We start from the raw sequence: 27,627 nt of genomic DNA on the forward strand, positions 1-27,627 counted from the left end.
CATTACTTATTATTATTGCTTCACTTGCAACCAAAAACATCATAAATGTTTTAAGATCTTCAATGCAGACTAAAAAACCCAAACTTGATTGCCTTAAAATGTAAAAGTTCTAAATCTTATTTACAAAGATTGAATGCTAGATGTATATTATGTGTGTATTTACATGTAAGGACAGTAACAAGCACTTCATGCTTAACAGCCTTACAAACATTTGAATTTCACTGAGTAAAAACCGGGAAAGAAAACACAGAGATGATGTGTGCTAAACTGCACATTTTACAACATTCAAAGTTTTTTTTTCTATGGACTCATGCTTGGAATACCAAATAGCCATAATTTCCCTCAATAGTTTATGATGTTTAAGTGTGTCTGCCTAGTGTTATGTTAAGCTGAGTCTTGTGGGCTAGTCAAACAAAGAAATGATTTAGAGTAGCTGTTCCCAAATACTGTGCCATAAGGGAAGTCCAGGTGTTCTCTGGGATTCTTCTGTCAACCAAATATTATTATACATGGGGTAAAAAGTAATAACTGGCATTTAAACACACTATATTAGTACACCAGATTCCCTGACATATAACCAGGAGGTAAAACTGATCACCTCCTCCTGTCTGTAAACACGCACACAAGCACAAGTAAAACACCTGAAAACTGTCAACAGAAAACACTTGGCCATATTAAGCCAATTTTCTTTAGATATTAAAACAGTTGTGCCTTGAAACTTTTAGCCCTTTAAGGTGGCTTGGGCACAAATGTTTAAAACAAACAAACAAACTGATTCCAAGCGCTTTGCAAATGCTTTCCCCCTTTTGGCAATGGTCATTTAATTCTTTAGTTCTCTTATCAGCAGCATTTTCCCCAATAATTAGTTTAAATTAGGCTTTGGTTAAAATAGATTCCCAGATATTGGGTTAAACGTGACTGCATTTTAATAACGGCGAATGACTCTAATTCAGCTTCACTGTGTGCTCACCAAATGTCTGTTTACATTTTCAATCTTTGTTTCCACTTGCCGCCGTTTGCTTGAATAACCCTGCAGCGTTTACCCTCGCTCCTGGCTTTTATTTTGAAATTCCCCGTGCACGCACGCGCACGAGGCGGAGTTTGGCGAGGGTCAGTTGGAGCTTCAGTTCGGGATCTCCTGCTGACTGTCCGGGCAGTGCACACATTCTCTGACTGGTCGGACGACCAGCTTCTAGTCGCTTTATGTCGCGTTAGCGAAGCGCGAAGAAGTGAAAACCAGTCTGTAAATATGTGACTCCACTGCCGGCTAAACATTAGCGTTTCTACCGAGACGAGGAAGATGGACTCTGTTGGGAAAAACACCCAGAAGAAGAAGTTGTGGCTCTGTGGTCTGCTTTGGTGGTCGCTTCTTGTCCATTTGGCGTCAGGAGGTAACAACTGCAACTTATCTGACTTTATCAAATGAAAACGACAGCGATACATTTATTTAATGATGCGTTCAGTGGCAGGGTGTTTTAATCTTTCCCTTGTTAAATTTGAAGAGTTGTTTCGCTGTTTTTAGTTTGTAGTCTCTGGCTGTGATTAACAGTTTATAAATACCTCGTACTTGTGCGTGCAGTTCACCATATTTGTTGGCGGTGATAAACGACAGCACTAATGCTTATTATCACTTAACAGTAGTTTGTTGACGGATTTCGGTACATAATATTGCGTTACTCTGCATCACAGGTCCTAAAATGTTGACCTGAGTTTAACAGGATTAAACACGATGTGATAGAGGGTAGGCTGCAGGGTCTTTTGGCTGCAGTGTCACGATTACTCCCAGCAACAATAGCAGCTCGTTTAGTCTTTAAACAGCACAACCCTGTGATTACTTTTATATTAACTCAGCTGAAAACATCAGTATACCTCTCATTTAAGTAACCCCCACCCATTCTTATAATCTGTGCCTGTATGGACGCCCACAGTAGTCTGATATGATCAGAGACAGCAGCAGAAATAGGACTGTGATGCCCACTGCAGTGGAAGAACTATCAGACTGTGACAGTAGCACACTCAATTAAATTCAAAGAAATGGACAGTTGTTGCTGCCTTAGGAGACCTAAAGGGAGAGAGATGTGATTTTCAGTTTAGCTGTACATTATTTGCATTCATGTGAGCATTCCTTAGCCCATTTGAATAATTTGATCCCAGACATGTGTCATCTAAATTCAGAGTTCATCCAGGCTTTGGCCTCAGGAATTATTTCAGAGTGACTCTCACTTACTATATCCTTCTTTGCACATGACTACTGTATAGATATTTGCCTTACTTCAGTGGATTTCTGGATGTTTTCTATTTTTATTTTATTTTTTCATCTCTACTGTCTTTGCATTATGAAACAAGCAAGGGCAACAGAGAGTCCACAAAAAACCCAAACAGGCACTTCAGTCAAGTTGCATTTCTGATTTGTTGTATAAACTGAGCACACAGGCAGTGACAAGCACTGCTGTCGCCCCTAAAATTAACTGTTAGGTGTTCTCTGGCTTTGTTGTTGAAAAAGCAGTTTGTGAAATCTCTTAGAAAATGTCCTTAATGCACAGAAACTAACCCTGCTGAAATCTAGATTATAGAGCAACATTCAAAACATGGGAATTGTTTTCTGGTTAGTCTGCAGTGCTCTTTAATTAACATTCCCTCAAAAATTCAAACTTTTGGTCATGTCAGAATGCTTGTTTACTTTTTTTTGGGGGGGGGGGCATCATTCTTCATCTGATCCAGAATCCACTTCCTCACAAGCAAACTGGGAGATGCAGCGATGGGGAGGTTCTGACCCTTTTGTTTTAACCAAACACGACTTTCAGTCATATGACTTAAACGTCATCTTGATGATGCTAAAATACAATTGAGCATGCATGTCCATCCTTGTGAATTTAAGAGAAAAATGTTCGTGCATTCCTCTTGAACAGTTTTGGGAAGTGCTTATTCCTTGTTATGTACACAGAACCATGAAGATGAATGGCACGGGACAAATAAATAGAGATAAGTAAGGCTGGATGCCTTTGTGGATATCAGTTTTTGTTTACTTCCAGCTACATTTAACAGTTCCATCTAAACAGGGTTTCAAACTTAGGTTGGTTACTGGTCAGTTAATTTCATTTCAGCTTTGGAATTTGTTCGTGCTTTGGAATTTGTAGGTGTTTTGGATTTTGTATGTGTTTTGGAGTTTGCATGTGTTTTGGAGTTTTGTAAGTGTTTTGGAGTTTGTATGTGCTATTTGGAACTTGTACGTGCTTTGTCTCTAGGGGCCACCGTAGTTCTGGCTTCACAATAGGGACAATCATTTTAGTTTCTTTTGAGCTATTAAATAATAAGTAAGTATATCGTGGTTGTTTGTGTTGGTTAAACGGAAAAGTGTTTTTTTAATTACTAGACATTATATTAACCAGATGATTTAGCTCATGGTTGACAAAATAGCATTAGTTGACACTTAAAGTCTGGACTTTTGTTTGCGGGGAGTAAATAAGAGTTGGCTGTTAACATGTGAAGCAAGCCAAAATTGTATAAATTTAGGTTAACAAAATAAGAATGTGTATGATTTTAAATATATCTATGTATAGAATTTCTAAATGAAGCAACAGCACGTATGGCCTAGATGTGTTAAAGCTCCATCTCAGTTATACAAACTAAGTTTTATTTTGTTTTCCTTTCTCTAGTTGTTTATATTTTAAATTCATTCTCATTGATTATTGTATCTTAATGTGCCTCAAGGGCTTATTAACATGCTTAACTGATCGAATTGCTTAAAAAGAAAATATTGCACGGTCCACACAGAGTGGATCAGTTTAAGCAAACTGCACATTAGTGCATTAACCCTTTTAGGAGGCGGAGTAATGCATGAGCAGACATTAACTTTATCTAGCTTCCCCCACTGAGCACTTTAGCTCATTAGCAGCAGGGGGGAGGGGGGGGGGAATCAAATGTAGAATGGGCACATTTCTTCAGTTTGTTAACCATTCAATATGCTGGGGACTCTGGAGCTCATTAAAAACTGAACTGGTGGTGCCCGGGCATGGAGGCTCAGACAAAAACGCTTCAGAGCATGTTAGCCCAGATTACAGGGTGATGTGAAATGGCAGGGAGGTGATGTAGAAGAAACAGCTGGGTCCGTCCGCCACGCTGTTTCTGGAACATGGGGCCACAGACAATGTGGGGACGTCAGAGCCTTTCATGTTCAGGTTGAAGGTTCCTGTCAGGGCAGGGCATGCCCGAACATGACGGACTTCCCGCAAGCCTCCTCCACATCCACTGCCTCAGTTGGTACACTGCTGTTATGGCATTAAAGTCAACATATGTAACTGCTATACATTTAAGAGAAACCATGAACAACTTTCTCCTATAGCTACTAACGAGAGATAAACCTGCAGTTCTGCAGGCTTGAGTTTAGTTTCGTCTTAAAGGTGGTTATTATTCTATAGGTAAAGCTTTAAAGCTACAATAATTGTATTCTTGTTGTAATTGAATGCATGGAGCCTTTTAAGTGTAACTAGCCCACCGCGAAGGCTAAACTCAGTAGATCCAGAGAATCTGACAAGTCTTTGAAATCAGGTGAGGTATAATTTGTGCGCAGCGTGTGGTGTAAAGCTCTGTGTGTGCCCTTCCCACTTATACACAGTCTGCTCACTTGTTAAGAACAGCTTTGATGATAATTATGCTGGCTTTTATATCTAAATGTCACATGTCGACTATATTGAGACCACAATGCTTGACTTGACTTGCTCTGTTTGTTGTAGTCACTGCTACTCTACTTCCTGTCCCAGTTCTCTCTTGTACTCGTCTCAGTTTAAATAATTGTGAGTTAGCCTGAAAAAAGACACCAAAATTGAGGACATGTACTCTTCCTCTAAGTCTCTAGGTTTTTTTTTCAATCCCTTTTCCTCTCACAGCTTCCTTCTATGGTGACGGCTTTGTACAGCTCAAGGCGAGACAGTCGTCCGACCGTAACGTGCTCCGCATTCGCTTCAGAACCTCGAGCACAAATGGCCTGCTGTTTCTCGCCGCTGGACAGACCCACTACTTTTTACTAGAGCTCCACACAGGTCGCCTGCAGGTGGGTACATCCATGGCTCCAGGACATGAGCATATGTGTTCAGGCATATAATTTCACACGTTCACGCACACACGCACACACACACACACACACACACACACACACACACACACAGTATGCTATATGCACAACATCCAGTTTTTACTTTTTGTGTCTGACTACATGTATGTGCATTTTGGACAAACTAACATTCGTCACCATTAGCTGTGGCTCTGTCTCTGTTGACAGTGTCAGTCTCTGAACGCGTTGACACAAGCTGACAAGCCTGTGTGGTGTGAGCTGAGTCTTAATGCCATACCAGTCACTTCTTGTCACAGTGAACACAACGAGATGATGAAAGATTTTTGAGATCATGGACAGATTAGTCACTCAAACCACATGATTGAGAGGCTGGATGACAGTGAAACACTTGTCTGTTACAATTGTGGATGCTCATATTAAACATGGCCAAAGTAATGAGGCCAATATATGTGCAAGTAATCTCTGTGAGCCAAAAGTTCAGACTTCAGACTCCTTTAAATTCCCCATTTCAGACAGTTTTATTCCCTCTTCTTATAGCTCTTCATGATATACCCCCAAAAATCTACTTCCAACTGCTTCCATGTAACAAAGGACCAAAGGCACCAAAGCCCAATATGTAATAAATACGGATTATTTTAAACCATCAATCATGCAGACCTATAGTAAAGTCCAAGAATAAAACATGAAATATCACAAAATTGTTTGTCATTGCAACTATTGAATGAGTTAGTCATCCCATCTCTAAGTAGTGTATTGTTCTTTACCTGATGTTCTACAGTATAATAACTAATGTAATGTAATATAGAAGGTATGCACAGTTAAATGACCTAAACATTGTTGTTCAAATATTGTCATCAGTCTAATCTTAAACTTATATATCTACACTCCAGTGGCTTTTGTTCTGTTCAATCATGAGCTGTCCTCTTAAACTCAGCCTACAAAGCTCAGTCTGTTCAAAATCAAACGCTTTTATAAATAAATTTGTGTAAACTGTAAATGAAAGTCAAATGTATTCAAACATGTATCATACAGATTTTTTTTCACTGATCTGTTATTGTAATAATGATTATTTCACAAAGTTTATTGGTTCCTGTTTATCTGGGTTCTGAATTTCATACTAGAATGGGCCTTAATTAATGGAGTGGAAAACAATGAAATATCATGTTTCAGCAACAGTTTTATATTAAAAGGAAGCTGTATGTGGTTAAATATAGCATTCACTGCCACCTTTTGAGATTTATTTTGTATTTATCAAAATGTAGGTGTACATTAGGTTTACACAGGAATTTAGTAATTAAAGATAAGCTTGTGCCACAAGCATTAAAGTCCTGTAACAGAAGCTTTGCATGGAGAATTTAAAGGTAAATCAAAATGTCCATTGAAGATAGCTTCTAAAGCATCTTGTAAGCAGCCCTGCCAGGCTAAATCAACATACAGAATGCACAGATATACTGCCAGAAGACTTTTTTGTAAGTAGACACATTCATAGGAAACATAGGAAGTCATCAGATATGCATTAGAGCTTTTCTGCTTCAGACTAGAGAAATCCCTGTGACTAAGCATCTATTTGTGTTAGACTTTCGCTGCTGGGAATGAATCACACTGACAACTGTGTTGCAGAGTTGTACCTTAGTAAGCACGAGGAGCGAACTCCGTGTTCATAAACTGGCACTGGTTACCATTTTAGGGTTTTGTTTTGTTTTATTTCTTCCGTCACACAAGTTTTCCTCTGGCTTGGGGTCTCATTTCGTGTGAGTCAGGCATGAGCGTCGCTTCCCGGAAACCAGTCCATGAATAGTGGCGACTGAACAGCAAGCCTTGACAAGCACATCATCTAAATGGTGCATTAGTTTGAGAAGGTGATGTGATTCTCTGAGGACATAGCTGAAGGCAAAAAGATAATAGTGCTCTTCCTGCTTTAAACGACAGACAAAGCTCACTGTTATAATCACAGGTGACATCATGGAAAATAAGCAATTTAAATCTTGCTTCTCCTTCGGGGTTCTTTACTTTTGCTTGTACAATGAAAATATTTCAAGAATTATTATTTTACATGTGTACCACTGTATAAACAATTTTAGATTGTATTAAAATTATATTTTCTGTATGATCATACCAAATAACATGTACTTGAGCACAAAAGTGGTTTTACATTACTGGATAAAAAATTAAGGAGTCACTAAAGTTATCAAAGTTCATCCATGAATGTCTGTTTAATTTATGTTAAACTCCTGATGGTGTTCATTTGATATATCACTAAATATATCAAGATCTTTGTTTTAAGAACCAACAATGTCTATATCTGTTGTTGGGTCATTAAAGTTAAGACTTTATATGCTGTAAGTGTTTGTGTCACAGTGATGTCAAACTGTGTTAAACTAAACAAACATAAAATAAAGTCCTTAGAGAAAAGTTGATAGGTCTTCACAGTCGCTGAAGTCCGTAGTGTCAACCTTCGGGGACCATAAACCAAATTTTCATGGCAGTGCATTCAGTATTTCCTGAGGTAATCGGTCTGGAGCCACATGCTGGACCTGCATACTACTACTAGCATTCCTAGCAATGAGTCATATTTAATGTGGGATTATTTTTTTTTAAAGGGTATTGGAAAAAGTGAAAAGTTAGAAAAAGTATTTTATACCCATCCAACTTTTTTTTTTGCATATTTGTCACACTTAGATGTTTGATGTCATCTAATATTAGATAAAGATAGCCTGAGTAAATGCATAATGCTGTCTTTAATTAATGGTTTTATTTAAAAAGCTATCCAAGCCATATGTGATAAAGTAATCGCCCCCTAAACCTAATAACTGGTTGTGCCACCCTTGCCAGCAAAAACTACAATCAAGCATTTGCAGTAACTGGCAATGAGTCACATCAATCTGGGGGAATTTTTGCCCACTCTTCTTTGCCAAATTGTGTTAATTCAGCCACATTGAAGAGGGTTTTTTTAAATTTAGTTTTGTTTTCTTTAGCTATTTCTGAGGTAATATGCTTCCAATCATTGTCCTGCTATATTATGCAATTATTTTTTAACATAGGCCCATGTAAGTTTGAATATTTTTTCCCCTTAAATTATCAAGATTTTCATTTAAAAACTGCATTCTATTTATCTAATAGGAAACACTGTTTGATCTGGAACATTAAAGTATAGCAAATATTTAAAAAAGAAATCAGGGTGAGAGCAAATACTTTTTTATTGTTATGTAATAATAAGCCTAAATTTAATTAATTTCCTCCTTAAGTTGCTCTGTGCATTTGCATAATATTTTGTAAAATGTCATATTTTGTAATCCAGTTGTTTTTGTTCTTTCTCCCAGCTGAAATTGGATCTTGGATCGGGGGAGCAGATGTTAGAATCAGACCGGGGAACCCATCTCAACGATCTGGCCTGGCACCATGTGGAAGTCCATCATGTGCAGCTCAACATCACTCTTACTGTTGACTCAAACTCTCACAGCAGTGTAAAGGTGCCAGGTCCCCATTACAGTCTCAACACAGATGGTCTCTATGTTGGAGGCTCAGGGGGCTTGGATAGACCTTACCTGCCCAGAGACCCAGTTTGCTTCCGAGGCTGCATGGATGATGTACTTTTCAATGAACGTGACTTGCTGTCATCACTGAGACCATATACCGGATACAAGAATGTTCATGAAGTGTCTTTAGGCTGCAGTCCCCAGTTCTTTGCCACTGAAGAGGACCCTATCAGTTTCTTCAGCTCGAGGGCTTACATTTCTCTTCCAACCTGGATTACTGAGCAGGAGGCTGCATTTGAGTGTGTTATGCACACTTCAGCTAAAGAGGGAATTATCCTGTACAATGCAGCCAGAGAGGAGAAGTTTGTGGCTCTGGAGATTCAGGACGGTTTGCTTGTGGCTATTGTTGGAACAGGTGAAACCAAAACTGAGCTTCGTTCACTCACGCTCATCAATGACAGAAAATGGCATTCCATCAAGTTATATTTCAGTTCCAAAAGCCTTGAACTAACTATTGATGGAGAGATGGTGAAATCTGGCATTATCCCTCACCCAAAAGCGCTCCAGCTTAAAGGTTATCTTTTTGTTGGAGGCATCGATGATGGCACAAGATCTGAAGTCAAAAAGATGGGGCTTGTCTCTGTATCTGGAAAGCGTGCCAGGGGAGGTTCCTTCAAAGGATGTCTAAAGAACATTGCAGTTAACAGAGTTAAGATGGGTCTCTCTAATGCTGTAGTCACCAAAGATATATCAGTTGGTTGTGAGCCAGAGAAAGAATCAGATCCACCAACTGCTTTGAATCCAACAAATACTCCAGGATCTCTTTTTCACTTGATAACACCAACACCATCGATTGATATGTCCACACTTGCATGGGGCTTGGACAGAAGGTATGGTTTAAATTTTGTGCAGCTTAAAAACCTTATAGTCCAAGAGGGTGGTCGAGCAACTCTTGAAGCCAAACACATCAAGGTTCTCTTGGACTTTAGAAAACTTGGCATTCGACAGTCTCAAATTATGTTTCGGATAGAGGAGCAACCACTTCGAGGTCAGATAAGGCTTGATGTCGATCAGGACCAAGAGGAGAATACTTTCAGCATGTTGGACCTTTGGCATGAGCGAGTAATGTACATCCACGGAGGCTCAGAGGAACCGGATGATTTCTTCATGTTTTCAATTTTTTCTAGTAGTCGAAAGCAAGTTCCTGATTATTTAAAGGGCACCAAACTGTACCGCTACAATATTTCAGTGACATCCACTAATGATGCACCTGAGTTGAGTCTACCGCAAGGAAATCTCTTTGTTCTGCTGGAGAACTCAAAGAAACGCCTCACCACTGATGTTTTGATGGCAACAGACATTGACAGCAATTACACAGACCTTTTCTTTTCTGTACTTGGGAACTTGAATGCTGATGCAGGATACTTGGAAGTTGAAAGCAACCCAGGCAAGGCAGTGACCTCATTTTCATATATAGACTTAGACGAACTGAGGGTATACTACGTTCACACAGGGGTTCGAAATTCAAGGATAGTTCTGAGAGTTAGTGATGGGGAAAAGGTCAGCAACACTGTAGTTTTACGAATTATGGCTGTAGCACTCGAGTATAAGATTGCTAACAACACAGGCCTTGATATCATTCAAGGAGAAACTGCTATTATTGGCTCAAAGCAGCTGGCTGTGCAAACAAATGCTGTGAACCAGGTTGTAGACATTCGATACGATGTCATTGAACCACCTCAGTATGGAGAACTCCAGAGACTTCACTCAAGTGGTGAATGGAGGCATACTGATTCATTTTCACAAAGGCTTTTAGAAAAGGAGCGCTTGAGATATGTTAGTACTTTCCAAGACATCCAGACATCTAATCCCACTGATTACTTCAAGTGTAAAGTTAATGTGGCTGCAAGGGAAACCACTGAAATCTTGTTCCCAATCACTGTGAAGTGGGTAAAGTACCACCTGGTGAGAAACACTATGATAGATTTGGATAAAGTGAGGAAAGTGACACTAAACTCAGAGTGTCTTTTTGCCACAACTGAAGGTGTGACTCTCTCAGAGGATGACCTATATTTTCGGGTTCTCACTACACCAAAGAAAGGGAAATTACTTCTCAACACCATAGTCTTAAAGAAGAACTCCACCTTTAGCCAAAGAGATGTAACAGATCTAAAAGTGCATTACGAGCTAGTTGACAGACCTTACCAAGATACAACTGACAGATTCAAATTTCATCTGGTTTCCAAACATGCTCAGTCACAGAACTATGATTTTCAGTTTTCTATTAAGGCTGATGTTAACAGCGTGTTTATTAGAAATGCAGGACTCTCACTTCAGGAGGGAGAAAGTAAGCTTATCACCAAAGATGAGCTCTTTGCAGAGACTCTGAGCACGAAGGATATGTTTTATACAGTTATAAACAGCCCAAAACATGGAAAGCTAGTCCGTATAAGTCAGTCAAATTCCAATGCTAGCTATGACAACATCTTAACCTTTAGTAATAAAGATATTTTAGAGGAACGTATAATATATGTCCATGATGACAGTGAAACGACTCAAGATGAATTCACTTTCATAGCCTCCACCACCCAAGGATTCAAACCTTTTATTGCAGAAGATGAACCTGGCTCCAAGGAAAGTGTTTTTAACATATCCATTCAGCTGCTAAATGACCAAAAACCAGTACGTGTAATTGATAAAGTTTTCCACGTAGTAAGGGATGGACAGAAGTTACTCACTACAGAAGATCTGCAATATCAAGATGCCGACTCTGACTTTGATGACGGTCAATTGGTTTACACTCGACGTGGTATCCCAATGGGAGACCTCGTGCTGGTAAATGACACCACTTATCGGCTGTTCCAGTTTCGACAGAAGGATTTGGAAGAAAAGCGGGTGCTGTTCATTCACAAAGGTGTGAGCTCTGGCAGATTTGTACTTTTTGTCTCCGATGGAAAACATTTTGTGTCAGGCCTTTTACACATCAGTGCACATGACCCTTTCTTGAAAGTCGACAATAACACCGGCCTGCTGGTCCAGAAAGGTCATTCAGTGGTCTTTTCCACCAGCAATTATAGTGTAATGTCAAATCTGGACATCCGAGATGACAAGGAGGTTATCTTCAAGTTAGACGATGGTCCAAAGCATGGAAGTCTTTACCGCAATGAAACAACCGTTGTGACATTCACACAAGCTGACTTAAAAGCAGGGCTGATCCGCTATCGGCACAATGACAGCAAATATCTGACAGACTATTTCAACATAACGGTGAAAGCTAAAAGTCTTCAGCTCACAAGCAGGGTCAATGTGAAGGTTTACCTGGAAAGTCATCAGAGACCTCCCATTGTACAGCATCATGATACTTTATTGGTGGAAGAGGGAAAACCAGCAAAGATTGATGAAACTAAACTAGAGGTGAGTATTTTCATTTAAAGAACTTTAATTTCTTTGAAGCATTCAATTAAAGTTTTTTTTTTGATAAATGAGTGAAATAAGTACCGTAATCTGAATTGAAGGAAATATTACATCAACCGCTTGTATGCTGCTGAAAGGCTTAAAACAAATCTTTGACCAGTTTTTGTTTTTATGTTTTACTATTTTGCCAGTTTTTGTTGAGAATCACACGACAACTAAACCTCAGTGACACAAGAGACATTTCAAATTTAAGGACCAAATGTTTTCTGATTCTTGCAGGTCACCCACGAGGACAACCTGCCATCTGAGATTGTGTTCACCGTAAAGGTAGCCCCATCTTATGGCTTTCTCAGGCGCTTTGTTGAAGCGGAAGAGCGCTACATCGGAACCAAACAGTCCCCTGTCAACACATTTACCCAAAATGACATCAACAGCGGGAACATTCAGTATGTGCAGGTGGAGCCAAACAAAGTCAACGACACCTTCATCCTTGATGCCACCAACGGGGTCACTGATGTCACTAACATTAAAATGTTTGTAGACATCATCCCCCTGCTCATCCCACTTCAAGTCTCCAATATCACACTGAACGAAGGTGCGGCCAAAGCACTGACGCAGGATGTGCTCAAAGTCACCAATCGACACTTTTCGGGAATCAACTTCTTTTATAATTTGACTCAGCCCCCGCAGCATGGTCACATCGAGCACTCACGACATCCTGGTGTGGCCATAACCACTTTCACCAGGAGGCAGGTGAGATATTCTGACAAACTCTCTTACAGTTACCACAGAAAATAGCATTAGACTGGCAGTTGGGTGGGTATAAAACTGCTTTGATTTAGTGCCGCAGTGACATTTATTTTATTTTTTTTGTTTGGTTTTTTTTGTTTGTATCAAGTGTTTAGAATTTAGAGGATGCATCCATCAATTACTCATTAATTGACTGGACTAATTATTTTAAGTAACCTTCGTAACCTTCGATTTGGTTCTCATTAAATGCTTTAAAGAAAAATCTTTCCCACCCTATCCCAATAGGAATATCATCATTTTCCTAGTTTTTTTTTTTTAATCTTGTCATTATGCCCTTAAGTATTTTCTGAGAGGTTTCACATTATTATCATGTGGAAATTATATGCAAGAGAAGAGATTGTGACCTAAGCATCATAAGGTAGTTTTATGCACTGCTGTGTTTTGGAAGACCCTTTGCTATGCCAGTCTATCCTTTCTGTGATCATTATTCAGGTGGAGCATGAGTTCATTTACTACGTCCACGACAGCAGTGAAACCTTAGCTGACAATTTCACTTTGGTGGCCAATGATACGAGCTTGAGGAAGCAGAGTGCAGCTCAGATGGTGCACATCCAGGTTATACCCGCCAACGACGAGCCTCCTGTTATTATAACCAACAGGGTCCTCAGGGTGAGTCTGCTCTATATTTAAACTTCAGACACTTTTTTTTTTTACTAGGAGGTCTGGCACTAGAGCTTACTGTCATGTGGGCAGTGTTACAAGTTGCCATGGCTGGCTGGCAGGGTGGATGGGGGAAACTATGTTTGCTATGTGGAAGAGGGTCCATAGGGGTTTGCAGCATAGAATAGCAACTTAAATCAAGCATAAAAAGAACTTGCAGGAAAGTCTGGTATGATGTTCAGAAGTTAAATTTTCAAACAACTCTAACCAGTATTGAGATATATCACAATGACTTGAACAATGAGCTGCTATTTTTGGGGGATCTGGAGTGGCTGGAAATTATTTCTTAGGCTTATTATAAAAACTTTTAATTAAGTCAAGGATTATTTCCGAGCATTACAGAGACAGTAGATCCAATGGTGAAAATAAATTTCCATAAATAAAATCTGTTCAACAATATTCAAGTGTTGAGTGTTTAAAAATGGTAAACATTGTGACCACGCTGCCTCATTTTGGTCCACTTTTGCTCTACTTCACCTTTATTTTTGTCCTTTTCTTACCAAAGGAAAATGTTCTGTTTATTTAATCTATGTTTAGTATACTGTATGTGAAAAGCAATCCCTACTCAGATATGTTATACGTATCTATACTTATAAATTAAACAAGTTGTCTTTTGTGTATATTTGCTGAGCAGTGCTGTCTTGTGCTACTCTGTAATACAAATACAACTCTGGCTGAAGTTGGAGGAGATCCAGCTGTAAGGAGAGTTTGAAGTATAGGTCTTTGTAGTCTGTGCCCCAAATGCCTCAAATTCCTCTGGGATCCTGCAGACACAGAGAGGAGCAACTTCTAACATTTACTGTGCTAAAGAGTAGCTGGCAAGTTTTACATTTTGGTGATGTTGACTGACAAACTGATCTGCATGTGTGCTCTGTTAAATTTAAATCAAATGAGCCATTTTTTCTTTTCTTTCTTTTTTTTTAAAAATATGTGTTAAGTTGGAGGTCAAGGCTTTTAAGTCTAGGGAGCTGATTCATCAGTGGCCACAAGGTGGCCCTGTCTTACCTCTAATCATTGGTCTTAAAAATGCCCTGCACATGATTTTAAGAGAGTGAACTTTTTTCTTGCAATCATGTGTGTATATGCATTTGAATTATTTTAGAAAAAACACTTTTTATGCAAATATTACAATTCTCTGTTTCAGTTTTTTAAAAAGACTTGCTATATTTCTTTTTTCAAGCTGGAATTATCAGTACACTTTACCTGCCCTTGGAAATACTCCAGTATTTCCAGAGAGAGAGAGATGGTGGCTGAGTGGTTAGGGCACATATCACATGGTAAATGTGTACCCGATGTGACATTAGCTGCTGGCTGTTTGCTACAGGTCATAGCCCCTACTCCTTTTGCCACATTTCATCTCTTTATTTACAGAAATAAAGACCAACAATTGTTTCTTGAAAATATCTTGTGTAACTGAAACCAGTATTGTTCATGGCGATGCTGCACTGAGTTGTGAGGACTCTTTCTCATAGTGCAGCGTTCCACCTTTTGAACTTGCCAAGAGAATAAAGGCTAAGACAGACACATGATTAAATAAAAGAAGACATCCTTATTAAAAACATGTTAAAAAGAAGCATCAAGCAGTTTAGGTTTTGCACTAATGACTCAAATAAATTTGTCTAATCTGTCATCTCTATTACTAAAGCTGTAGCCTGATAAGCAGCACCATGAGGTCTATCATATCTCATGTGTGCTGTTCATCAGTCCTGCTGTGACTTCCTGTTAAATAGGGGATTATTGGAGGTGGAGTCATTTCACACCAGAAGAACGCACACTCACTTAAGATGTTCTGCTGCAGGGCTGATGTGGAGTGTGTGTTGTCCCATTCCAGAGGCTTCTATTTGATTGGTATACATTATTATCCATTTAAATAATGTAACAATTTAAAGTATAAGGCCAGCTCATTGCTAATTATCATTTGAGCTTTTCAGGTCCATTCACCAGTGTTTAGTGTTTTATTTAAGTTCAGATCCAACTTGACATATTTAGTTCTATATTTTTAAAGTAAGGAATGCATTTTTTTTCTTTTTGTTTTTCTTTCTTTTTTTGTTTCACTCTTGTTCAAAATTCTCTCTTCTGCAAACTGTGATAATTGTTCACTTTGCCCACCTTTCACCAAGCACAAACCTGCCAATAAACAAGAGTCTGCTCGGTAAGTGTGTGAAAACAACAGTGATCACACCTTCAACACAAAAAAGCTACACATGATGAAACTTAATTCTGTAAAACATACAAAAAATATTTTTTAACAGGAAGTGTTTACTTATTTTCTTTTTAGAACGTTATATCTGTTGATTAAGTAGAAACCTAACTTTTTTCTTTCTTTCTTTCTTTTAACTCATTTAGAAATGCTGTGATCATGTAGTTTGTGTGATTTGAAAAAAACAATTTATAAAAACTCAAGTTTGGAAGAGTGCATCAGGTGTAGCATTTTTAGCATCTCAGCTGAACAGACAGTAGTGCAAGGTGAAGTGATGTCTTCACGATAAGTTGTTTACTGATTAATAATTACGTGGTAAATAATGAATCCACTACTATCCACTGCCCCTAAAATTAATGTTTTTACTTTCTGGCTCAACTTTGGTCATGAGAAAATGGGTACACTGTAGCTATTAAGAGATGGACATGTGGTGTTTAAATGATGCTCATTTGTACCTAACGAGTCCAAAGTGTGCTAAGAAAATATCCCCATTACCATTACAGCATCATCACCTACCATACTTGTTGGTACAAGTCAGAATGGATTCATTCTTTAATGACACCAAATTCTGGCCCTGTTATCTAAACGTCGCTGCAGAAATCAAGACTCATCACTCCAATCTTCTGACATCAACATGGCCTTTCCACCCAGAGAACTGTTGCTCACTGAATATTTTCTTTCTTAATGACCATTCTCTGAGAAAATCCCAGTGTTCAACAGTTTTTGAAATACACATTTAGAGTCGCTTAAATCAGGTTTTCTTGACCATGTATAAACCTAAATGCAGAGTTGTTGCCGTATGATAAGTTGATTAAATATTTACGTTAGGGAGAAGTTGAGGAGGTGTCCCAAACAAAGTGGGCAGTGAGTTTGTCAGCACTGCTGTTTACTGATTCTGTTGTTAATATACAGTTTAGCTATAATCTATTTTCTGTTTTCTTTTTGAAACTGTTGTATTAGATGATTTTTGACATTTTGTTTGGCCTATTTTTGTGCTCTGTCATTAAAGATTCAGCTCTGTAAACAAACAATTTCAACACAATTGCCCAATAGCTCCATGGCACCCCAGTGTGTTGAGCTAAAGTAGATGGTTGAACACAAACACTGCTATGGAGATCTGGCATTTTAAGGTTGATGCTAGATATTATAGAACTGCAGTCCCCAACCTTTTTTGCGCCACAGACCAGTTTAATGTCAGACAATGTTTTCACGGATTGGCCTTTAAGGCGTCACAGAAAAATACAACAAAATAAAATGATACAGCCAAGACAAAAACTGTGGTATTTTGTAAATATAATAATAAATGCGAATTCACTGTGTAATTGTGTAACTTTATTAGCGGCATCCTCCTGAAATGCGCCAACAACATTTAGAGTAGCATCCTTCTCTCTACTCCTTAATGCTCTGTGGTCGGTATGGTAACGCGTAAATATTTCTTTCAAAATAAGACACACAACTACAACACGGGAAAAGACCCAGGGAAACCAAGTTAATGATAAAAACCGTGAAAACCATATATTTCACACCCAGGCCTCAACTCTCGCAGCCCGGTACCGGTCTGTGGCCCGGGGGTTGAGGACTGCTGGTATAGAACAAAGCACCAACCTCTGACAAATTTCTGAGCTTGCAAGCTATCCTGAAACTTTGGATAAGCAAGCTTACTTACAAGGGACTAGTTTTTCCACCATTACCAAAAGATACAGGCTGTGCACCCTGAGCACACCTACCCAGATGTATCAGCCACTGCTGGTTATTAGACTGAGGGTGGCCAGTGGGAAAATAATTAAAAAAAAACACCCAACCCTAGTTTGTATCAGCGGAATGTTTAAACCTTTTACTTATAGGTAATCTATACGGACTTTTACAGTCGTGAATGTTTAGGGAATAACAAGATAACATTTAATTTCATAAAATCATCGTTTTATGATTTTCTTTTTGTAGCATTTGACACAAGACTAAATAAAAATAAAATTAATTTTTGTCCTAGGAAGTACACACAACACAATTATCATCTTTAATATTGCTGGCATTGATCTTCACATCACAGAAGACAGGTTTGTGCCAATATAAAAAGCACAGATGTTAATAGAATTAATGATGGCTGTATTCCTTTGAGCTGCTTCAGTTTCAGGGATCTGTTATTGCTGCTGATGGTGACCTGACATGTTATAAAAGCAGAGGTGTTGTTAATATCATATGTGACACGTGTTCTTTGACAGCTCAAAATGTCTTACAAGGAAAAGGTTTGTGCAGTTCATCGCATTTTACAGGCCATACATTCACATCATTCTGATCACAACATTGCATTAATTACTGTGGAATGACAACCTGTCCTAACAACAATTGCTTGTTATGCAATCGTTCTTCTGGACTGGACTGTAGAAGCTCATCTTTTGTTGTCAAGTGTCTGCACGGTTCAGTAGTTTCGTGTTCTGTGTGTGAATGAGATCCTCTGTTTCTTCATGTTAGCCTTGAGCTTTTGAATTTACATGGAAGCAATACTTCACTGTACCAAACCAACACTCTGCAGAACACCTAACTGTGTATAAAGTTTACATGGCTATATTTAGTCTTGAAATGTCCTTGGTTTGAGTGACAGTTTTCCTGAGGTTTTTATTGTATTACCACCTATATTTGCCTGAGTTAGAACATTTTTTGTAGCAGTCCTTCTGTGGATGTTATGTTGCACAGAAGCAAGACAAAAGAAAGAAGAAGAAAGCCTGTGAAATAGCCTTATAGCTGGATTCGCACTCAAAGCATCTTTGTCAGTTGCATTAGCTAATGAATGACAGGAACACATGAGCTATTTCTGTGGTCTTTTATGTGCCTGGCTTTTATTTCATTTGTATGCTATTATATTTTTGCAGAAAGTAGGTGTAGCTTAGCTGTGGTGCAGATACTTTTAATTCATAAAATGGCACATAATTTTGCTCTACCTTACAGACTTTGTACTGCATACTTCTTCTACACTGCCTAGATTAAATGGGAAAAGATTGGCATTTACAAATGTAAATAAGCTTTATTTTAGCAAGTTTTGTGCCCCAGTTTCATGATCAGATGTGGCAGCTTTTTATTCCAAATACCACAATAAATGTCAAACTTGGGTTTAGCTGTCATGCACTGTGAGCCTCTGCATTATGAGCCCTGTCAAACAAAATCTTGTAGATTCCTTGAGGTCAGATGGTCTCTGCTCTGTCCTTGTCTGCCCCCTGTCCAGGTGTGGGTGTCCTCAGTGACAGAAATCACTTTGGATGATCTGAGTGTGCAGGACCAAGACACACCACCAGAGGAGCTCCACTTCATGGTGACTCCACCCAGCAATGGACACCTGGCCCTGAAGAGCGCCCCGATGAAGGCAGTGCTCAACTTCACCCAGGCCCACATAGACCAGGGGCAGCTGGTGTTTGTTCACAAAGGTAAATGTATTTTCCATGCTATATCAGAGAGAGGACTACTGAATTTAATATTTTAATTTGAATTATTTAAATATTTAACTAGAAATAGCAAACTTTGTCCAGCCAATTTCATATTAAAATAATTTTGATAAATGCTAACTACCAAACAGGAATGTAATTAATAATTATTCAGCCAGATTACCATCATAATATTATTCAGTATGTAATTTTTTTATAGTCTGCTGCCCAAATTAATTTGTATAGTCTTTAATCAGGTTCTATTTCATCAGTTAAAAGGAACATTTTGTATTAAAATTGTGTTTTTAAACACAAACTCACACACAAATATAAAGGTCATACACTAAGAATGAGTGAACACAATATTTAGCTCATAGGCAATACAAGCTCAAGGTCTAAACAAGTACAGTTTCAGGTCCTTCATGTTCTAGAAGTAACTCAACCCAGAGTCGATACTCTAAGCTGGAAATTTCCAAACAAAAGCTAATGTTCTGTGATGGACACTGGAGTAGTTTCTGTTGCTATAGGGTATTCAGCAGATATACTGTGATAAATTACATTCTTTTCATTCTCTTGCATGGTTTAAATGAAATAATTCCAAATATTTTTAAATCTTTTATTTTTGCCATTCCTTTTTGTACCCACTAGAAGGTGCTGTTAGCAATTGCTACAGTTTGATGTTCTCTCCAGTTTCTCTGTGAATTAGAGTAATCTGTAGGAACGGTGTGCAACCTTCTTTCTTATCCATTGGCTTGATTGCATAAATGAGACCGGCCAAGTGGGCTGAAAGTCAGATTGGAGGTGATAATACTTGATAGTCTGGAACTGCTGTGACGTAGTGAATAACTTTTGTCAACATTTAATGGTGACTCAGATCAGGGTCTTACTGTTTTGATTTTTATCTACCTTTTTCTTTGTTTTGTGCCACCATGAAAGCTTGTCATAACAGCGTGCAAGACTAAAAGAAAGTGTTCTTTTTACATGCGTGTACCCACACATACATTATAATATTTATGTTCTATACTCAGAGGTTACTTAGACGTTCGGGATTGTTACATTTTCTTGAGCTCTTTTATATGTCTGTGCCAAGAATAAAGTAAAAACTTGTACATACAAAACTAAATGAAGGCTGTTTTTTCTTGAGTAAAGGAAATGCCACTTATCCTTTGATCTGTTAATATTAGTGTTTTGTTTAATGATGTTTCCAGGTGCTATGTCAGGAGGATTCAACTTCCAGGCCAATGATGGTGTGAACTTCACTCCCAGACAAATCTTCAGTATTACTGCTAAAGCCCTAGCTCTCAGTTTGGAGAAGAGTCAACCACTAAAGGTCTTTCCAGGTAAACCTGTTCTTTGAGAAGCTTGTGATTATTAAAGTCTAAAACTGGCTATATATTTTTAATACTGTTAAAAAAAAAACCTATTTGTTTATTTTTTTAATATTTGTCCTCTTCCCTCTTCCTTGGTGCTCAGCTCTCAGACAAAGGGTATGAAATATCTGACTTTAAGATGTCCTTAAACTTACGAACAGTGCAATTCTAAAAGAAAAGCAGACCCAGATTTGTACATCAGTGCTGTGTTATTTTTGAGAATAATGGAGCTCAGTGGAACAGTGAACCAGTATGTGGTCTGACTGCATACTTCCACCAAGCAAGAAAAGTCCCTTCACTCTTTACACGAAGCAACTCCCTTGATCCAGAAGCAAATCTGGATTGAGGTTATTTTGATATTTTCTTGAACTGAGCTGTTGTCTTATGTAACTTTGATGTGTTTTACAAAAATATTCAATTCTATTAAATGTTATGCTAAATGTTGAATTTTACCCTCCTTGCATCAGTAAGGAATTCTTCCAGAAATCCTTGGATCTGGATCTAGGTTTTGATCAAATCCATCCATAAGTTTCTGGGTCATCCTCCTAACAAACAAACCAAAACCAGCTGTATCACCTCCTGACAGAAGTAATGAGCTTCATCTGGCCGTGGTTAAAAACAAATAGCTTTTTTTTTTTTCACATGATTTGTTGACAGCAAGAAACAAAAAGACTTGAGTCTAAACTACTAACTATGCTTCCCATTGTTTTATTTTCCCTTTTAATAATATGAGGTTTTTAAAAAGTATTTGTGTCATGATCAAGTGTACAGCTGCTTCCTGAAAAGAACTGAAACGGCATATTTTTATTCGCTTCAGTCATCAACTCATACAAGTTTTCTGTGGTACTAGTAAGAACCATGAGCACAGTATTGGTTTCCTCTTTTTATTTTAGGATTTTTTGGGGGTGGGGAATTTTTTTTCTATGAAACATTAACTGTTTCTGACACCATCAGTCTCTACTTAACTGTATTTTGCATCAAAGTTTGCTTGTATGCTCAGCCTGACCGCTACCAAACACCACTGAATTCCTTTAGTTAAATAATTCAGCACATCTACAACAGCTGCAGCAAGCACTTTTATCCCCGAATACCAGACCAGTGAATCAGCTTTTGCCATGTCCTAATGTTTTGATATTTTTTACTGTTAATATTTTGGAGATAAAAATAGGCCAGCTGGGTGTTAACTGTGTCTGCAAACATGTTTAGTTTTCTGAGATTTTCAGTAGTCTGTCAGTGGTGGAGATTTTCAGTGTGAATTAGAAGGAACGGATATGGTGAGGATAGAATACAGCCAACTGGCACGCTCTGCTGAGCTTCCCAGCCACAGGGTGAGTGGGTACTTGAAAAGCTGTGCCACTGTCTGCCTGAGACAGCCCTGTTTGTGCTTCGTGCCAGGCAAGCCGGAGAGAGAGAGTGAGATACAGAGAGGGCGGGATGGGAGCTTTAACTGACAATGAAGGGTTTTGATGGGGTGAGGGGTGACATGAAACACTTTCACAGTGTGGAGGGAAGATAGATTTATTTATTTTTCCTCTTTCCTCACAGACACCTTAAATGTCTAGGTGCTTTCTGGGAAACTGTGCAAACACTTCTTGCTAAATGGTTGCAAATGCTGAATTTAGAAACCACATTTACCTCAAAGCATTCTTACGTATAGTCGTAGTGCCAGTAAAGACATTTACACTTTTATTTTAGTACACAAAGCTAATTATCTAATTGGCCGATACAGTTACTTAATGGTGGGAATACTGGATATTATTAGAAGCTTGTTTTTTGTCGTTAAAAGATAAGAAACTTGTTGCTCTCTCTTCTTCCAGGCAGGAAATTTCCCATGATAGATATGGATGGTGGGAGCACTGCTTAAAAAAAGTGATGAATGGGTTACACTGTGCTTTCACCCCTCTGTCTCTCTATCTTTGATTTCCATCATTCATCACCAGACTTTTAGGATCCCAACAATATTCACAGTGACAGGAGGACTGTGGAAATCTATGTAATCCATCTTAAGAAGAAAGAATTCCTTAGAAGTCACCTATTACTCTCAGTGGACACTTCTTTTTACATTTTCCCCGAGCGGAAGATTTACGTCTGCAAGGAGCCGATCTACTTTTAAATTCTTGTTTGGATTTTATGTAACACCCGCACTGCAGTTGGATGTGCTGTAAAAATGTCTCTGATGTCTGCAGTGCTGCTTTAATTTGACACATCAAAGGAATCTCATCGGTCTATTCCAGACCTTGTTTTGCATAATTTGGAGTCAAAAAGATGTGGAACGCATTCAAAGGGGAAAACTTACAAAATGTAGGAAAAAAAAGGTTTTAACTGCTTGGTTTCAGCTAACTTGATACTCAATTCAATAAAACAATCTTTTTGTTGACGGATGCTGAAGCAGGCCACTTTATCAGTAAAGCTACTATTCTTATTTAATTTCTCATTTCTGTACAGGCTCTTCGAGACCAATCACAAATGAGTCTTTACAAGCAGTGACCAATGACATGAGCAACACCTCAAACCGTGTAATAACATTCAGTGTGACACGGCATCCTAAACTGGGGCGTCTGGTGATGAGGCAGCCTAATAATTCAACAGCAGACATCTCCACTTTCACACAAGATATGGTAAGTGTGAGGAGCCAGAGGTCATGCCCATACTTATCACCCTTATGTGCTATGTAATATGAAACAGAGAAAGACTAAACAATAGGCTTTCTCCGCTGATGTGGAACACTGCCAGATTTCCTCTGTATGAATAAAACATGTAATGCTTTTATGTAATCAATTATTACTGGTGGATTATTATGTGACACAGACACAGTTGTGATGGTTGTCCTATATTTACCGCTGAGCAGAGCAGATTTAAAGTAATGAATAAATATTATGCAGACTGCAGAAACATCTTTAAGAATGAGGCCGCTGCACAGATTACACAGTTGATTATGTTCATTTTGAGGATGGCTGATTTCAGTAACTTCATAGATGTACATTTCTTTTGTAACTTGGCTTGCCTGACTCTTTGGAGTGTGTGTGTACCACAGGTGGACAGGAAAGAGGTTTTTTACATTCAAACTCCTGTTGAGTCAGTTGGCTGGGAAGCCATGGACTCGATGACCTTCTCTGTAGCATCACCACCTGCTTCAGTGGACAGTCTGACCTTCAGATTTGACATCTCATATGAGAATACTGGACCCGAACACAACACAATCCTGCTTGCAAACACAGGTATGAATATGACTCTACAGCTGTGTTAGCAGCTCTGGTCAGACACGCTGCTGCTTTGAGGTAAAAAAAAAAAAAATTAACTTCATAATGTGAGCATCCTTACAATATGTGTGTTCTGAACCGGTGTAAAATTCAGATGAAATTGGGAGACGGCACAGATAACAGAGTTTAAGAGAACCAACATTTGTTTAATTAAATGAAAGTGGGAGGAGAAAAAGTCAGTGCCTAAGTGTTTAAAAGAAAGAAAATTAAACCAGAAAAACACCCAGACAAGCCACATGCTTGCCTGCTGGGGAGAAGCAAGAGAATATTAGCTACCAAGCCCTCCTTTTTTAAAACAATTAGTCAAGTGGCAGGTGTGCTTTCTCCTAGGACCCACCTCTCAAACTCTTAAAACTGTAGATGATGGCACTAACATTAGCACATTGTTGGGACTGACTAATTGAAGTTTGCTTGGTGACAGGTGCTGAGGTGACAGAAGGGGAGAGTGTCATCATTGACGAGTCCAAGCTCGATGCCACTAACCTGATGTCCAAGCTGCCTACACCTCAGCGTAGCTCCTATGAGGTGTGGTTTCAGGTAACATCTCTGCCTCAACATGGAGTCATCGTGGTTGGTGAGAGAAACCTAACCAAGGAGAAACCTAATTTCTCACAATTCATTATTAAAAAATATGGTATCACCTATAAACACGACAACTCGGAGACAACTCAGGATTCTTTCATATTCAGCGCTTGGCTTAATCCTAAGGGAAAAACTGCGCAACGGCCTGAAGATGACAGTGATGTTGTTGTGGAGCATTTTAATATTACAGTCATCCCTGTGAATGACCAGCCACCTTTGCTAAAAACCAAAGCTCCAAGTCTGAAGGTGGTACAAGGAGATACAATAGCCCTTGGGCCAGAAAATCTCAAAATTGAAGACTTGGACAATCCTCCTGATGATATTAAGTTCTCCGTGATAAGCAAGCCAAGCAATGGTTACTTGGCTCTCAAAGGAAGTTTGAATGAGTCAATAGTGGCCTTTACCCAAGCTCAAATCAATAACAGAAGTGTCTGTTTCGTCCATGATGGAAGTTCTGTCTCTGGAGCGTTCTACTTCAGTGTTACAGATGGTTATCATAAACCAATATACAAACTCTTTAACCTAGAAGTGTCAGAAATTACCATCACTCTTGTCAAAAATACTGGATTAGAACTCCAGCAAGGTAGGACTTTAGTATCTCTGACCGAGGACAACCTTGCTGCTGAGACCAATGGGAAAAATGTCACAGTTTACTACCAGATTACAAGGCCTCTGAGATTTGGCAAACTTTTGAGAGACAACCGAGAGGTTACGCTGTTTGACCAGGAAGATCTCCAGACAGGAAGGTTGTCCTACCATATGATCTCCCTTTCTTCTGTTGAAGACAGCTTTGAGTTCACTGCTTTCACTTCAGAGGCAAATCTGACTGACCAAGTGCTTAACATAACTGTGAAACCTTTACTCCAGACTGGTAAAGGTTTAAGGATTCCCAATGGGATTACGGTCAAATTCAATGTAAACTTTCTCAATGCATCTGAACTGGCTAATATAAGTGACAGTGACCCCGTCTTTGAAGTATTATCCCATCCTAGGTATGGGAAAGTGGTTCGACCAAAATTAAAAATGACCATAAAAGCTATCCCAGTGGAGTCCTTCACCTTTCAAGAGATCATGCAGGGGAAGGTAGCCCTAGAGCTGAATGCTAACATGACTGGAGTTGAAGAGCTAAACGATTCAGTAGTATTTGTTCTGAAAGCTGATAGCGTCCAACCTGCTAAAGGGGAATTACATTTTACAGTTGTGCCATATGATCCAGCATTTTTTCCACCCACAAAGAGTCCTGTTTCAGCTACATCATCTGTGCCTCAGGCATCAATCAAGACTGCTTTTCCAGTCCTGTCTACAGTTTTCCTCTCCACCCAACAACCAAGCATAAACCAGCAAAAGTTCAGAGGACGCAACCGCTGGGGAAACTCCAACAGAACTAGCGTTTTTGGTACAACTCTGGGCAAACCATCTCAAACAGAGGAGTTTCTCTTCAAAAACACACCAGTTCGTGTCGAGTCCTACCCTCAAAAAACGTCTAATCCACTCCTGATTATCTTACCACTGCTTGCTCTGCTGCTGCTTGTAATCATCTTTGTGGTGCTGGTTGTCTTTCTTCGACACCACAGGCAAAGAAAGCAGAGCACTGCTACAGCACAGGAGCAAACATCCACCGGTCTTCCAAACAGTTCATCTTACCAAGGCCAAACCCAAAGGAGCCCAGCAGTTCCCACTGTGACTGTCACTCCTCTAAACCATAACTGCCCAGGCAGCCCAGTGCTTGATCGGTTATTGACACCAAACCAGGGCACAACTTATAACGCAATAGATTCAAACATGGTTGTAAGTTCATGGAGTAATGGCTCCCCTGTTACATCATGTCAAATGATTAGAACCGCTACTCCCACTTTGCAGAAGAATCAATACTGGGTATGATCTTTTATAGCAGAAGTTGTCACTATTCAGGTTTTAGAGTTACATGACCACTGACGGTGTGACAATAACTTGTTCACCATTTTGGATGTATGACGCAATATGATGAAATGAATAAGGCCCTAGTCACACAGGCTGCAAAGGAAAAATATTTGTTCCCTAGCTGGTTGTCGAATGGTTGCTGGCTGTTACCTTGAATCCAATAGCTACAGTCCCAGTCACACGGGCCTAGAGACCAGTCAGCAACCATCTTGGGTTGGCAGAAGGAGAATAATTTAGCAAGGAAAATTTCAAGAGTTTTTGTAAAGAGCTAAACAAGAGTTAAAACATGCCCTTAAATGCTGTCCCAACAAGGTGATAACAATATTCTGTGTCTGCTGGATGTGAAACGTCCTTTGCGATATATTTATCAGAAGCAGGACAGCTCATATTAACTCATTGTCCATCACCACAACCACTGCTGCACATTCAGTTAGTGGGACAGAATCTGTTCACTAGAGCATTTACAAAGTGGTAATTGTAGAGAATTATAAACAATGTTTGTGCCTCATGTATATGTAACCAACAATGTCCTCATGCATGTTGCAGTTTCTCCCATTAAGAGTTATGAACAGCAGAGTGGAAGATGATTCTAATAACTGTGAATTACTAAGACTGACACTGGCATTTCAACTGATTGTGCAGATTTTGTGTAGATATTATAGTTTAGAAATGTTGTAAACTCAGGAAGTTTGTCATTCACCTTTATTGAGGGTTACATGTGTTGTTGATAACTGAGGTCCATTTAAAATTATGGGACATAACATAAAGGAAAATCTGCCCGAAATGTTTCCCAGCATGGCTTTGTACCACTCTCTTCATAGACCTGATCAAGTCATTGATAACACATTTGGTTAAATGATGTAATTTTATTTTACTCTTTCCAGTATTTTTATATTTAAAGAAGTGCATACAAAAAAATCAAGGTAGAAATCTTTTAAATTATACAACTCTACTCTTACTCTTCACATCTTTACCTCAGTTATTAAATATAAAACACAAGGATTATTCTATAATTTATTAATAGGCTCATTGATCTACAACTCACCTGAGGTGTAGCATGTTTGCTTTTTATTGAGGAGTGACTTTTGTGTACAAAACGTCACTGTACTACAGCTGCTGACAGGGCTTTCCTAGAAAAAGAGCAGATTTTCTGTGACTGAAATGAGTCCTTGTACGATATATAATTATTATTTATCACTGATAAACCAGTTCTAACTTATGTGGTCAAATTATTGAATACGTCTGGTGTACACTGTAATGTAACTGCTGTAAATGAATGGTACTGCTCTGGGGGATGAGACTGCGGTCAGATAAAATTACCATTGGCATGAAATTATTTTATACTGAAGAGAATTGTCCTTTTATTTTATGCTAGTCTCGACTCAGTTGTGTAACTTGCCATGTAACAGAAGTGTCATATTTATTTATACCATATTTTAAATAAACCTAAT

General features: G+C 38.8%; 1 protein-coding gene across 1 annotated transcript; it reads left to right on the forward strand.

The window, feature by feature from the left end:
- Positions 1-1,118: 1,118 nt before the first annotated feature.
- cspg4ba (chondroitin sulfate proteoglycan 4ba) lies at positions 1,119-27,627 on the forward strand. Its single transcript, XM_005738177.1, has 10 exons — positions 1,119-1,391; positions 4,887-5,050; positions 8,392-11,961; positions 12,241-12,714; positions 13,204-13,380; positions 18,849-19,047; positions 20,253-20,384; positions 22,860-23,032; positions 23,449-23,632; positions 24,096-27,627. The coding sequence occupies exons 1-10, from the start codon at positions 1,301-1,303 to the stop codon at positions 26,135-26,137; spliced, it is 7,206 nt and encodes a 2,401-aa protein (XP_005738234.1). The 5' UTR covers positions 1,119-1,300; the 3' UTR covers positions 26,138-27,627.

This window comes from Pundamilia nyererei, unplaced genomic scaffold (genome assembly GCF_000239375.1).
Source record: "Pundamilia nyererei isolate P.nyererei 1_Seehausen unplaced genomic scaffold, PunNye1.0 scaffold00082, whole genome shotgun sequence".
NCBI classification, from domain to species: domain Eukaryota; kingdom Metazoa; phylum Chordata; class Actinopteri; order Cichliformes; family Cichlidae; genus Pundamilia; species Pundamilia nyererei.